At 42.6% G+C, this 14,303-nt stretch overlaps 1 protein-coding gene across 16 annotated transcripts in view; it reads right to left on the reverse strand.

The window, feature by feature from the left end:
• The window catches only part of DIXDC1 (DIX domain containing 1), a 72,869-nt gene that overhangs the window by 8,719 nt on the left and 49,847 nt on the right, over positions 1-14,303 (reverse strand). For 8 of the 16 annotated variants that reach the window (XR_002085778.2, XM_019469149.2, XM_019469155.2 and 5 more), the window contains 10 exons: positions 11,257-11,346; positions 10,049-10,102; positions 8,452-8,502; positions 5,543-5,647; positions 5,069-5,122; positions 4,459-4,551; positions 4,308-4,379; positions 3,427-3,516; positions 2,942-3,103; positions 2,361-2,448 (listed from right to left, as the gene is read on the reverse strand). Coding sequence is in view for 14 of the 16 variants with exons in the window: in XM_019469149.2 (XP_019324694.1) it covers positions 2,361-2,448; positions 2,942-3,103; positions 3,427-3,516; positions 4,308-4,379; positions 4,459-4,551; positions 5,069-5,122; positions 5,543-5,647; positions 8,452-8,502; positions 10,049-10,102; positions 11,257-11,346 (859 nt within the window). In the remaining 2 variants the exon portion in view is untranslated. The remainder of the gene's footprint in view (positions 1-2,360; positions 2,449-2,941; positions 3,104-3,426; positions 3,517-4,307; positions 4,380-4,458; positions 4,552-5,068; positions 5,123-5,542; positions 5,648-8,451; positions 8,503-10,048; positions 10,103-11,256; positions 11,347-14,303) is intronic. The other 8 variants (XR_002085779.2, XM_019469159.2, XM_019469153.2 and 5 more) reach the window with 5 other exon arrangements.

Genomic DNA, 14,303 nt, shown 5'->3' on the forward strand with positions numbered 1-14,303 from the left:
TACGTTTGAAATAATTATTATTGTTTTCCCTTAGAGTGAAAGTTCAGAAAAGAAGTAAATTCAGAGAGAGGACTACTCTTTCAGGAGATTTGGCTGTGATAAAAAAGGAGAAAGACAGGGTATAGCCAGAGGGGAATACCTGGAAGGTATTTTGAGACAATTAACATTTGCCTTGCACCTCTCACATGCCACACACTACACCAGATTATTTGCATACAATATTTCATTTAAAGTGCATAATCCTTAAAGATTTTCTCCAATTCATGAACAAGGAAACTAAAATGCAGTCATGTTAATTTAACACCCTTGCCTGTGGTCACATACCCTGCTGAGAGCCAAAACCGCACCCCAGATCTGTTGGACTTCATACACCATATTTTTCCCACTCTATAGTTTTATATCCAGTTTTGGACATGAGTTTTAAGTGCCCTTCTACCTACAGGGAGATACCTAGTTGTCATTCAAAAATATAGCTCTGAAGTTCAGAAAAGGGCTGGAGTTAGAGACTAAAGTTTAAAAATAATCAGCACATAAGAGTATGTAAGCCATGGTAGTGGAAGGGATCACCAAAAGAAAATATGAAAAAGCCGAGGTCTAGACCTCCTATGGATCCCAGGGCACACCAACATTCAACAGTTCGACAGAGAAGAGAAGAGAAGAGAAGAGAAGAGAAGAGAAGAGAAGAGAAGAGAAGGAGATCGTATCTAGTTCACTAGACAGCACACGCCAAAAGGGCAAGTACCAAGTCTATCTTGTTTCTTCCTGTACCTCGAACGTCTAACATGGCGCTACACAATGGATGCTCGATAAATATTTGTTGAATGCATAATTGGTTGGCACTGAAGTTAAAGAGGAAGAATGTTTACAGAAGGAGACTATTCAAGAATAGCAAATGCTTTTGAGCAGTCAGTGGAAGATAAGGTTTGAAAAGTAACCACTTTGATGAGGCAACAAGAAAGTCAACAGTGAGTCAATAAAAAGAACATTAAGTGGATTAAGTGAGTAAAAGTCCAGCTGATGGCTTGAGAGTGAATAGGAAGAAAGGATGCAAAAAGAACAAGTGTGGACTGTTCTTTCAAAGTTTGATGTAGGGGAATAAAAGAAGAAAGTCAGTAGCTAGAGGGCTTGTGAGTTACACACTCACTTCTCATTTTCGGAGAAGAGACTATTTAGCTTATTTGTGAATACAGAAATTAGATTAACGCCCTGGTTTACGAGCAGCCGGGGATTTATTTGCAGGGGATAAGTACTGCATATACACAAAAGGGTTTTTCCAGGAAGGGAGGAATTTTTCAGACTTAAAAAATAATTTTCAAATATTTAGACTTGTCTACATTGGGAGTTTATATTAGCCTAAAGAAAGTACTGCAGAGGATAACAATAAAATAAAAAGTCTCTCAAGAAAACAGAAATGACTGTTTCAAAACAATGCTAGAAAAAGAAATTGAAACAGAAATTGAAGAGAAAAGAAGTTAGTACCAAGTAATCTTGGTACTAATATAATTAGATATCTGGAGGCTTAGATGTTATTTTATTTACTCTACAAAAAATATTTTACCTTTCATATTTTTGCAAATATCTTTAAGTGTTTTACTTTAGGTGTTGTTTATTCATCTGGTTTTCAAAACATATACATATATGTGTGTGTGTGTGTGTGTATGTATGTAACATACAAGACTGGTTATGGTCAGCTTTTCACTATTTGGTTTTTGTAGATTATTATTTACTTTTATATTTGGCCTGAATACACTATAAAAGATAATAAAAGGTGAGCTTTATTAAACCAAAAGGTAAGATACACGATAAAAGAGAAATCACCAGGCAGGTTTGATTACCAACATAATTGAATGAACGGGGAAAGAAATGTAACGACAGGGCTTAGAGCAGGTTAAATTACTTCTTAGGCAGGGCCACTAGATGGCGCAAATCCTTCGTGGGACTTAAACTGAAAGACCAGGGCACCTAGTGTTAAGGAAAATCTCCAAAGAAATTAAACATCTTGCCTCTAGGAAGAACTGGAAATTTCCTATGCTATTTGGGACTGTGTGTTTTTGTTGTTTTACGTTTTTCTTTGTTCAATGTAAATGTTTTGATCGTGTATATTTTCCAAAGAGATTTTAGCCTGAGTCAGCAGCATCTTGCACGTGGCTAAATGGTACTTGGGGTGATGGTAGTGATGATGACAGTATGTGTCTCCATAGTTCTAGAAGTAACTCGATTCAACTGTATTGCTATAGCAACAACATAAGAGTGAAGTACTACAAGAAAAATTCTGTTCTCAACATGTTAGTAGCGAGAAAAATACTAAATTTCTGATCTAATATGCTACGAGTCCTTATTGAACAATAAGGTGTACTTACTTGAATTAGGGGGCCAGGATTCCCGGTATTCACTACCTGCTTGAGTTCTTGGTAACTTGCCCCGAACCTGAGGAGCCACACAAAAATCCTAAAATGATCAGCAGGAGAATTTATCCAAGAAATTTAAATCATAAAAGTACATCTAAAATATATACTTTCCTACCACATCTTCCACAGTATACCAAATTAGACACATTTAGCCTAATATTAATGATGTACATTTGTAACAGGCTTTCTAGGTTCCAGTGCATTTTCCCACATATTTCCACATCCAGTGCTGAGCTCATTCAGGGGAAAAGGGGAAGGGGAATAAGCAGTAAAGAGAGACCCTGTGGGGTCAAGAACCACCATTCCTTAGACACTTAGGCAATTTCTAGGAGCAAGAGTAATCATGAACTCCCTTCCTGGAGAGTCACACCATGACGAAGAGTCCACTCCACTGAGAGGAAAACCAAAGAGAAAAGCAGCCACAAACTCTGACAGGATCAGCGTCTTTAGCCCTGCCTTTATCTCAATTAAACCTGATGAAACTGAGTTCTGTGGGAGCCTGCCTAAGAGAAACACCACAGAAAGAGGATTACCCTTCTGTCTTGTTTCTTCTGGCTCTCCATGGCATGCAGGCGCTCCATAAGGCTGGAGATGCCCTGTTCCAAGCTGTCAATGGTATGGTGCTGAGGATCGTGGCCACTGAAGCTATTGCGCAGGCTTCGGAGGGCATCTCGAACCAGCTGCAGATCGCTGGTCTGCGGGCAGAAAGGAGGTCACACTGACGTGGTGCAGTGCCGTATTCTTAACCGTGTCCCAGCCGCCGGGCTTAGGACGGTAGAGGAGAGAGGCTTCCAGGAGAGATCTTTTATTTTCGAGGGAGGAGGTGTGAATTTAAGAAATGTTCCTCCACCGGAGTTTGCCCGCTAATTCTTAATTAGGGCTTCACACCTTCACACACCCAACAGATGCAAGACTTAGGGAACTGGGGTACCAAAGGCCTAGTGCGCTGGCAATGGCCAGGCTACTCTTGTGGTTTTAGCTGGAAGTGGAGGTCTGCACTCAAATCCTAAGAACCTACCCCTTTGTGAGTGATGGAAGCAGCTCCTTTTCCTGCCGCTGGAAGGAAAAAACCATTGCTTTGAGAGTTGTGTCTGTTGTAGCTGGTCACCTATAGCAGCAAGAAGACATGATGCTTGCTGTAAGGGACACTGCAAACCAAGATGCCCTGTCTTATACTGATTCGCATTGATCACTTCCTGACAGTGTATCGTGGTATATTTGTTCATGTCTCTCTCAGAATGTAAACCTGGAATGGGCACAAAGACGTTTTCCCCCTTCTGTTCACTGCTGTAACCCCGGTACCCGACACTTCGTAGGCAGTGCTGCACGAACAATGAGCAAAATGGTAACCTCATCCCGGAGGGCCCCAAGCTAGCCTCAGCCTGGCCACCGAAACGCCTGAGAATGGGGCTCCAGCACCTCCAGACTTCACTTTAGTGATTAAAAAAAAGAACAGTGACTAATATTTTTTGAGCCTGACTTTGTGCCAGGTGGATCTATCAGGACTATCCTTTTTCCAGATGCGTCTTATTCCTAAGGCTCAGAAGCTAAGCAAAGGCAAGGTCACACAACGGTAAAAAGTGTGGAAAGCTGGAATTTGAAACCAGATTTTCTTAGTCTGAAACCAGCACTCTTTTTACTTGTTTTCAGTTTTGTTTATTTAAGTAAACTGTACATCCAACATGGGGCCCGAACTCTCGACCCCGAGATCAAGAGTCGCATACCCTTCCGACTGAGCCAGCCAGGCGCCTCTGGAACCTGCCACTCTTAACCCTCTCACCAGACAAACAGCCTCCTAACAAACCAACCTGCAGCCTTGGTTTCAGCCCTGAGTCAGAAAGAGTATCTCCCTCTTTGCCCTTGCAGATGCAGGAGGGGGGACCCCGAGCCGGGGGTTACCTCGTCTGCCTCTCTTTTCATACAGTGAGCCAAAAGGACGTCTTTGTGTTCTAGCTCCCGCTCTAGATCCACCTGCAAATCAGAAACTAAATCAGAAAAGGATTTTCTCAGGCAGAAGGGGAAGGAAGCCAGTGGCTGACTGTGTCCCCACCTGCTGGTAACTGGCCTCAGAGAGTTTCCGGAGTGCGTCTTCCAATTTAGCCTGGTGCTGCTGAAGGAGGCGCTCCTTCTGCCCCAGCTCTTTCTGCAATAGAGACAGAGCTTGCAGATGTGTGGCAAAGCCAAGGATGCCCAACAGTTCCCTGTGGGCCACGCAAGTTCACTTGAGCAAAGTCGAGCCTCAGGGGGAGGAGTCTTTCCCCCCAAGCTACACAGAAGACATCGCACACCGTAGTAATCTTACCCAGTGCAAAGGCTTCTTGGAAAAGTAAGGAGGAAGGGAACTACCATCTGTAGGAGGACCACTACGTGCCATCCGTGCTAGTTAGGCAGAAAGGTGAAGACTGCAGTTTGCAGACAACTAGTTCTGGACTCCTCTCAGACATGCTATCTACTCTTCAGGGTGACTGAATCAAAGGAACACAGAAGATTTCCTTGCTATCTACTCTTCAGGGTGACTGAATCAAAGGAACACAGAAGATTTCCTTGCGAAAAAGCAACAATGAGAACACAGTACTTAAGAACTCTTTGAACAACAGCAACAGTAGGCTGTTCATAAAAGGTCTAATGGAAATCATTTCCAAACTCATAAACGTTCTTACTTTATAGTCTCCCAAGAGCCGGTTCCTCTCATCAAGCTTCCTCTGCAGATCCACCTACAAGAAGGAAAAGAATTAACTGGCACAGAGATATTGTCTACCAACCCCAGTAGGAAACCAGCTACTTAGTAACCAGAGTGGATGTTGGCAATTAGAGTATACAGCACAGAGAGGGCAAGGTTATGGTAAAAACACACAGCTGCTCTCCGTGCCTTGAGTGAGATAATCAAACTCTCAAACCACAATTTAGCCTCTCAGTGTCCTCAAAGTTGAAAGGCTCAAGGCCGATGTAGTATGGGCTTTCAGCCAGGAACAGAGATGAGTGTGACAGGAAATAAAAATAATTGCAGACACTGAGGGCAGGCATCCCAGAAATAAGATAAGAGACATTAGGGTGGCAGATGTAATAAGACTTCATGCAGCATCCGATTTTGCTACTGGGGCTCAGTGAGGTCAGAGTTCATTCATTTAATTTACATTCTGGTTGTGTAGCTCGTCTTTGTCCATATTTGCCCTCAGCAGTTCCTGTTTGAGCTGAAGAACAGATGTGTCCTGCTGAGTCAGCCTCTGCTGCAAGGCATCCTGGGGGAAAAGAGCATACTCACTATTACTGTGGTCCCAATTAGTCAGTCAGCCATTTGTCACTCTAAGGTTTAACCCCTTGACTGCATATCCAGCATTAATTCTGGAAAACTAGGAGACAAAAAGAGGGGTCTTGCTACAAGGAGATGAAGAGGAATTTTTCTGTCCCCTCCCGGGATGCTAGCAACCACTGTCTCACCTAGCTGACGGAAACCTGATTTTTCCTCCACCCATTACTCACCTCTACCCGCCACTGCAATCCTGACAGCATGAGGTCCTAGAGAATCAGTGGCCTCTGGGATCAGATAGATCTAGATTCAAATTTCAAGTCCACCACCTTCACGACAGTGACCATGGACAATGCCTTCTCCTTCCTTCCACCCTGGCTTTCAAATCCGTATCTTGGGCACATAACTACTAAGGAGCTCTTTTCCTTCCTTGCCATTCCCTAGAGGGCTGGGCCCTATTGCCGCCTCCTACCCTATTCATATGGAACCCCTGGAATCACTCCCACCTTGCCTTCCAGAGCCCTGCTCCCATTGCCTTCCAATTCCTAGTGTGGACTGGGATTGGGATTATATTTCCATGCTCAGAACTGTCACTGGGACTGATGGTTTCTCTTCCCAGTGTCCTACAATCTTACCAGCTTTAGGGTGTCTTTCTCTCAACTTGGACCCTCTTGTTTCCTACCAAGCCTAAGAAAAGGTTGGTTGTACACACTTAAAAGGGTCAGCAAGAACGCATTTCTCCAACCATCATGACTTCAAATGGAACTAATGGACTGCAGTGTATTTACCCTGACTTTTCTCTCTTTACAGACTGCAAAGAAATGGTGCAGGCTCTGGAGAATGTGAGAGCCCATTCTTTTTTCTTTTTTTTTAAATTAAAACTTTTTTTTTTTATTTTTGAGATAGACAGACAGACACATACACACACACACACACACAGAGAAAGAGCTGGGGAGGGGCAGAGAGAGAGAGAGAGAGAGAGAGAGAGAGAATATCTGAAGCAGGCTCCAGGCTCTGAGCTGTCAGCACAGAGCCTGACGCGGGGCTTGAATCCACGAACCATGAGATCATGACCTGAGCCCAAGTTGGATGCTTAACCTACAGAGCCACCCAGGTGCCCCGTGAGAGCCCCTTAACTGTGCTGTCAGCCATGAAAGTACATGGCAAAGGTAGTCCCAGATGCCCCGGGCATCAGCAGTTCAGAGGAACATTTCCCAAAGTGTGCTCTATGGGATGTTAGTACATGCTGCAGGGGAGAAAAGGCACTTCTGTGGTTAAGAATTCCAAACTCTTGGGGCAGCTGGGTGGCTCAGTTGGTTAATCATCCAACTTTGGCTCAGGTCATGATCTCATGGTTTGTGAGTATGAGCCCTGCATTGGGCTCTGCACTGACAGTGCAGAGCCTGCTTGGGATTCTCTCTCTCCCTCTCTCTATCCCTCCCCCGCTTGTCTCTCTCTCTCTCTCTCTCTCTCAAAATCAATAAATAAACTTAAAAAAAAAAAAGAATTCCAAACTCTTTTTAGGCCAACCTTTTTATGACAGATTTTCTCAGGTCCTTTAATAGGCTGTTATTCACTGGGACTCTTCAAGCCTACAGGGCATTTCTCAAACTTATTTAAGCACAGAACACATTTTTCTGAAGTATCTCAAAGGACTAAGGCTACAAAACATACTCTGACAAACGTAGCTGAGTTACACTCTAGTCCAGCCTATGGATGGGAGTGTAGGGACGAGGGGAAAAGCAACAGCTTAAGAACATCCTTTTCTACTGCTAGGTGTTTCTTCAACAGGCACACTCCCACTGGGGTGAAACAACACCTATTCAAGACTGTTAGTTAGAGCACTGTTTGTATCACCAAAGACTGGAAATAACCTAGAAGACCAACAACAGGAACTGACTAAATTATCATATATACATACACTGGCATACTAAGTGGCCATGAAAGACTTAGGAAGGTCTTTACGTACTAAAACAGAATGATCTCCAAGATACGCTGCTAGATGGAAAAAGAGCAACGTTTCAAGCTGTATGTATGTATTGTATACTGTTATGGGGGGGGGGGGTTATATACATACATATTTATTGATAACTGATAAGTTACCTCCAGGAAAAAGAACTAGGTGACTGGGGCAGACAGGGCTGGAAGACAGACTTTTCAAGGATTATCCTTTTATACCTTCCTCACTTTAAACCATGTCATAGTATTAACTATTCAATGGGGTGCCTGGGCAGCTTTAGTAGGTTAAATGTCCGACCTCCGCTTAGGTCATGATCTCACGGTTCGTGGTCAAGCCCCACACTGGGCTCTGTGCTGACAGCTCGGAGCCTGGAACCTGCTTCGGATTCTGTGTCTCTCTCCCTTTCTGCCCCTCCCCTGCTCACGCACCTCCCTGCTCGTGAATGGGCACTCTATCAAAAAATAAACATTAAAAAAATTTTAAATATAGTATTTACTATTCAAAAATGAAGTTAAATTTTTAAGAAGACAGTTTTCTTTAGAATGGAAGAAAACTGTAAAAACTGATTGTTTTTACGTATAAAACTACCAGGGTGGCACAGTACCATGGGTCCTGACTACCAGAAATAAGCCTCAACAAAACAAAGGTATTTTCCTCAACATTTCACTTCCCATCCACAAAGCACTTGGCTTTACTAATACCCCACAGCCCGTTAAAGGCTCCAGCAAATGTATATAAGGCCATAGGACCCAACTACCCTCCTACTACCTACTCTCAGCAGTAGACAACTTTACCAGGTAGAGTTTATTTAAAGAGTGAAATGTCTTCCTTTTTACCTTTATCCCCTGTAAGTTTCTGGCTTCTTGTTTACATTTCAGCAGCTCCTTCTGCAAACCAAATATAGTTAGATCAGATGGTAGCGTCTGGGTTGCTTCAGAAGCATTACCTCATTCTGTCAGCAAGAACGCAAAACTCAGATAACCAGTCCACAAAAAATTAAGCCTCTACTGAAGCAGAAAGCAGGTCTGCTCCAGTCAGTAGTAAAGGCTGACTCATAGAGACAAGAAGGAGACCTATTCCATTCTTCCCTGAGGTACCCGGGCTCAAATGCAGGTAGAGGAGAGTCCTCCAAGAAAGAAGACACCGTCCATTCCCATAGGCTCTCATTGCTACAGTTAGCACACTTCACTGTCAGGCAAACTTCATCATAATAACCTAAATCCCCCTTACTGACATATACAATCATATCTTAACATGCCTGCCCCAATGTCATTTGTTCAGCAAAGGGTCAGAGTGCTTCTGATTCCCCAAGTAGGCATTATTCTTTGTAAACTCAACAAAAACACATTTAGCCCAATGATGAAATACTAATTATCCCTCCCTTATAATAGATTAGATGTATGTACATAATTGTCACTAGGAAAGAGATTTTAGGAGAGGAATACCCATAACCGAGACCCTACCCTCTTCTTTTCCTATTGCATCACATCAAGAGTTTGGAATTAACATATCTAAAATGGGGATTCGTAACATGTGCTCCACAGATGGGCTCCAAAGTTACTCTATTAAAAATTCAAGTCAGCAAGTATGTGTGTATGCACTCATACATATTCCTGGGGAGAGGGTTCATGGCTTTACTCATATACCTAGAACACCAACAAATTAAAAACCCACTGAACTAAAAGCATTCTGGGAAGAAATCATTATAAAAAAACCATACTGGACTATAGTTAGTAATACTGTATGGTGTAGTTGAAAGTTGATTAAGAGAGTAAATGTTAAAAGTTCTCACTGAAAGAAGAAAATGTGCACCTGTGTGGTGATGGATGTTAACTGGACTTATACTGGTGATCATTTCATAATATATACATATATCAAATGAATATGTTATACACCTGAATCTAATGTAATGTTGTATGTCAACTATAAAAAAAAAAAGACCGTACTGATATTAGATCCGTTTTTAGTTAAAAAAGAAAAATTATGGGGCACTTGGGTGGCTCAACTGGTTAAGCATCAGACTTTGGCTCAACTCATGATCTGAAGGTTTGTGAGTTCAAGCCTCGAGTCGGGCTCTGCGCAGACAGCACAGAGTCTGCTTGGGATTGTCAGTCACCCTCTCTCTCTGTCCCTCCACCCTCTACTCTCTCCCCCCCAAAAAATTTTTTTTAAAAAAGAAAAAGTATGAAGCATTTAAAACATAAAAAGTAGAACCAATGACACAGATACCTATCATGATCACCAACACTGAAGAGACAGTACCTTTTTGCCATATTTAGGACATATCTCTCTCTTTCAATGAAAGACATAAAACAGACACAGCTGACGTCCCAAGTCTGCATCCCTGCCCCTATACCCATTACTGTTCCAACAGTGCTGTATAATATTCCCATAATTTTTTTCAAAGAGTAAAATGCACATGTTCTGACATACCTTTAGGTCCTGATTCTCCTCCATACTCTGATCCAGACGACTTTGGATTATAATCTGAATAGAAGGCAAAAAGAGATGACTATGTAGCTATGTTGTGAAATTCAGAGGTCATTTATTCAACAGATATTTCCTGAGCACCTTTCCAGTGCTAGCCCAGTACTATGAACACAGAGGACAGGAAGCAGTCCCTCCCCCTCTAATGGAAGTATGTACACATGCAGTACAAGTAGTGACTATGGGTGAAGTTTACACACGTGTGTGTGTGTGTACTGGGCACAGGGCATCGGAGAAAAGGCAAAAGTATGACAAAATGAAGTTTGCCTTATAGGTAAGCTATGGCTGCTGTTTTGCAGAAAATGAATTAGAGGAACACAGGAGAGGAATGAGGAAACCAACTGGAACACTGCTAGAATCCAGGATGGGGGCCTGAGTTAAGGTAGGGGCTGTGATAATGGAGAGAAGTAGACAGAAATATATAGAAAGTGAACTGACAGAACCTGGTGACTGACTAGGTAGAGACAGAAGGGCCAAAAGGATTCAAGGATGATATTGAGATGTCTGCTTTGGGTATCTGGGTGGGTGGATAATGATAGACAGAATCCAAAGGGGCAAGGAGTTTTGGTGGTGGGGAGAGAAAAGCTGTTTAATTTAGGACTCTGAACTGAAATGCTTACGGGACACAGAAGTGGAGATAATCAGCAGGTAGTTAGATGCTGCACATACAAATCCCCAACTCCGTAGAGAGCACTGAGCCAGAGATAAATACTTGAGAAGCAACATCTGAGTCAAGCAGGAAGTGAGTGCAGCCATGGAGGCAGGTAACACTGCCCAGGTCGATGTCTAAGAGAGAAGGAGGTCACCAGTGGAACTCTGAGGGGCACCAACATTTCAGGCATAGGCAGAGAAAGAGAAGCTTCAAAGGGAACCTGAATGTAAGCGCTGTGAGGGTAGGGTCTTAGGTCTGCTTTGAGATCACCATATCTCTAGCACCTCAAAACAGTAGCTGGCACTCAATAAATATTTGTGGACGAGGGATGGAGGAAAGATGGAACAAAGAGTAGTCGAGAAACTTATGAGGAAAACCAGGAGAGCTGGAGTCAGGGAAGAGAGCATTTCAAGATGGTGTGGACAACAGAGTCAAAGGCAAAAAGCAAATCAAATGCATAAAGCAGATTATCTGTGGTCCAGTCACAAGAGAAAGAGCTCACCAGTTGTTCCTCAGGATTGACTCCCGGTTCACAGAGGGCCAAGGGCCTGTCCTGTTCATCTTCAGGTAAGGATCCATTGAGCAGTAAGGCCTGAGTAACCACAAAAGTAGAAAGAAACCGGACTTGCATCAGACGAATGAGTGCAGGGTTGAGCTTGGTAAACTTATCCCAAATTGAAATCACAACTGAGCTTCCTCTAGTGATCTCCTTGGTAATTTTTGGTCCTTAGATACCTCCTATTGCTCATTTTGGAACTATGGAGAGTTCCTTTTGTCAGTCCCATGCTTAGGCCTCTTTCATCTCTCTGGATGCACCTGGATCCTCTGCTCCTTGGTCCTAGTAAATCCTCAAAAATCTAGAACTTCCCTCTCAGAAGTTACATTTCAAACCACAGCTGCTCCAACTGAATTCTACCAGCTGGAAAGTGAACTAAAAGTAGTGTTGAATTATCCCAGTTTAGAAAGTTTATTATAGGGGCACCTGGGTGGCTCAGTCAGTTAAGCATCCAACTCTTGATCTCCGCTCTGGTCAAGATCTCATGGTTCGTGAGTTTGGGCCCCACGTTGGGCTCTAAGCTGAGAGCACAGAACCTGCTTGGGATTCTGTCTCTCCCTCTCTTTCTGCCCCTCTCCACTTGTTTTCTCCCTCCCCGCCCTCTCTCTCAAAATAAATAATCAAACTTTAAAAAAAAAGGAAAACTTTATTATAATGCATTACTTAAAACACATTTAGGTATGTGACTCTTGATGTCAAGGTTGTGCGTTCAAGCCCCACACTGGGTATAGAGATTACTTGAAAAAAAAAAAAATCTTAATAAAACATTTACAGCACTGACTTGGGTTTGTTTGATTTTTTTGTTTGTTTTAATAATTGTGCATTTTTACTCCCTAGGGCAACCTGTATAGAACAAAAATGAAATCATTTACAGAGAGATGTCCTCATTCATTTCCACTCCCCACACCAGGCTTTGTTTTCATTAGAATGTGAAGGAAGGGCAGATTTACCCTAAAGCTAAGGAACCTCAAACCCCAGGGCCCCCCGCCCCCACATGCACTGCCCCTCCAAAACCCTATATTTAATATTGTACAGTTGAATTTGAATGACAAGGGTCTCAACTGCCTGGGTCCACTTATATGCAGATTTTTTTTTTTAATATATATAGTACAGTACTGCAAATATATTTTCTCCACCTTATGATTTTTTTTAAAGTTTTTATTTAAATTCTAGTTAGTTAACATACAGCATAACATTGGTTTCAGAAGTAGAATTTAATTTTTTTTTTTAATGTTTATTTTTAAGAGAGAGAGAAACAGACAGACAAAGCACAAGTGGGGCAGGGGCAGAGAGAGAGGGAGACACAGAATCCAAAGCAGGCTCCAGGCTCTGAGCTGTCAGCACAGAGCCCGATGCAGGGCTCGAACTCACAAACCGTGAGATCATGACCAGAGCCAAAGTCGGACGCCCAACCGACTGAGGCACCCAGGCACCCCTGGTAGAATTTAATGATTCATCACTTACATACAACATCCAGTGCTCATTACAAGTGTCCTCCTTAATGCCCATTGCCTACCCGCCCCCCCCCATCAACCATATATGGTATCCATCATTTAAGTCTCTTCTGGTTTGCCTACCTCTCTTTTCCCCCCTTTCCCTTATGTTCATCTGTTTTATTTTTTAAATTCCACATTATGAGTGAAATCATATGGTATTTGTCTCTGCCTGACTTGTTTCGTGTAGCATAATCTACTCTACTCCATCCACGTTGTTGCAAATGGCAACATTTCATTCTTTTTTTTTTTTTTTTAATTAGACAAGGTTAAACCAAATGTGGACCATTTTCTTTTAGTTTTTTTTTTTTTTAATGTTTATTTATTTTTGAGAGAAAGAGAGACAAAGTGTGAGCAGGGGAGGGGCAGAGACAGGGAGACACAGGATCCAAAGCAGGCTCCAGGCTCTGAATTGTCAGCACAAAGCCTGATGTGGGGCTCAAACTCACAAACCATGAGATCAGTACCTGAGCCGAAGTCAGATGCTTACCTGACTGAGTCACCCAGACGCCCCAAGATTTCATTCTTTTTGATGGCTCAGTAATATTCCATTGTATGTGTGTATATACATGTATACATACCACATCTTCTTTACCTGTTCATCAGTCGATGGATATTTGGACTGTCATAATTTAGCTATTGTTGATAATGCTGCTATAAACGTTGGGGTGCATGTGTCCCTTCAAATTAGCACTTTTGTATCACTTGGGTAAATAAATACCTAGTAGTACAATTGCCGGGTCATAGGGTAGTTCTATTTTCAACTTTTTCAGGAACCTCCATACTGTTTTCCAGAGTGGCTGCACCAGCTTGCATTCCCACCAACAATGTAAGAGGGTTCCCCTTCCTCTGCATCCTCGCCAACACCTGTTGTTTCCTGTGTTGCTAATTTTACCCATTCTGACAGGTATGAGGTGGTATCTCGTTGCGGTTTTAATTTGTATTTCCCTGGTGATGAGTGATGGGGAGCATCTATTCATGCGTCTGTTGGCCACCTATGATGTATGTCTTCCTTGGAGAAATATCTATTCATGTCTTCCACCTGTTTCTTAACCTGATTATTTGGTTTTTTTCCTCATGATTTTCTTTTCTCTAACTTAGTTTATTATAAGAACACAGTATATAATACAGATAACATTCAAAATATGTACTAACCAAATATTTATTAGTAAAGCTTATGTGATGAGGGAGCCACAGGCAAGCTGAGGGCAAAGCGCAAGCTAACACCCCGCAAAGACCCCACCCCCAACCCCCGCCCAGGTGGCACATGTGTGATATTCCTCAGGCACTCCTGGGTGCCCAAGAACAAAGGAAAGGAAAAACCAAATAACTGATAGAGATCACAGTCGTGTAGGACAGGAGTCTCCATCAGTTTATAAATGTCTTAGCAAAATTATAAGAAAAAGGCAATTGTGGGGCGCCTGGGTGGCTCAGTTGATTAAGTGTCCAACTTCGGCTCAGGTCATGATCTCACGGTTCATGAGTTCGAGCCCCACATCA

This window comes from Panthera pardus, unplaced genomic scaffold, assembly GCF_024362965.1.
Source record: "Panthera pardus isolate Hobbes unplaced genomic scaffold, ASM2436296v1 HiC_scaffold_12, whole genome shotgun sequence".
Lineage (NCBI taxonomy): Eukaryota > Metazoa > Chordata > Mammalia > Carnivora > Felidae > Panthera > Panthera pardus.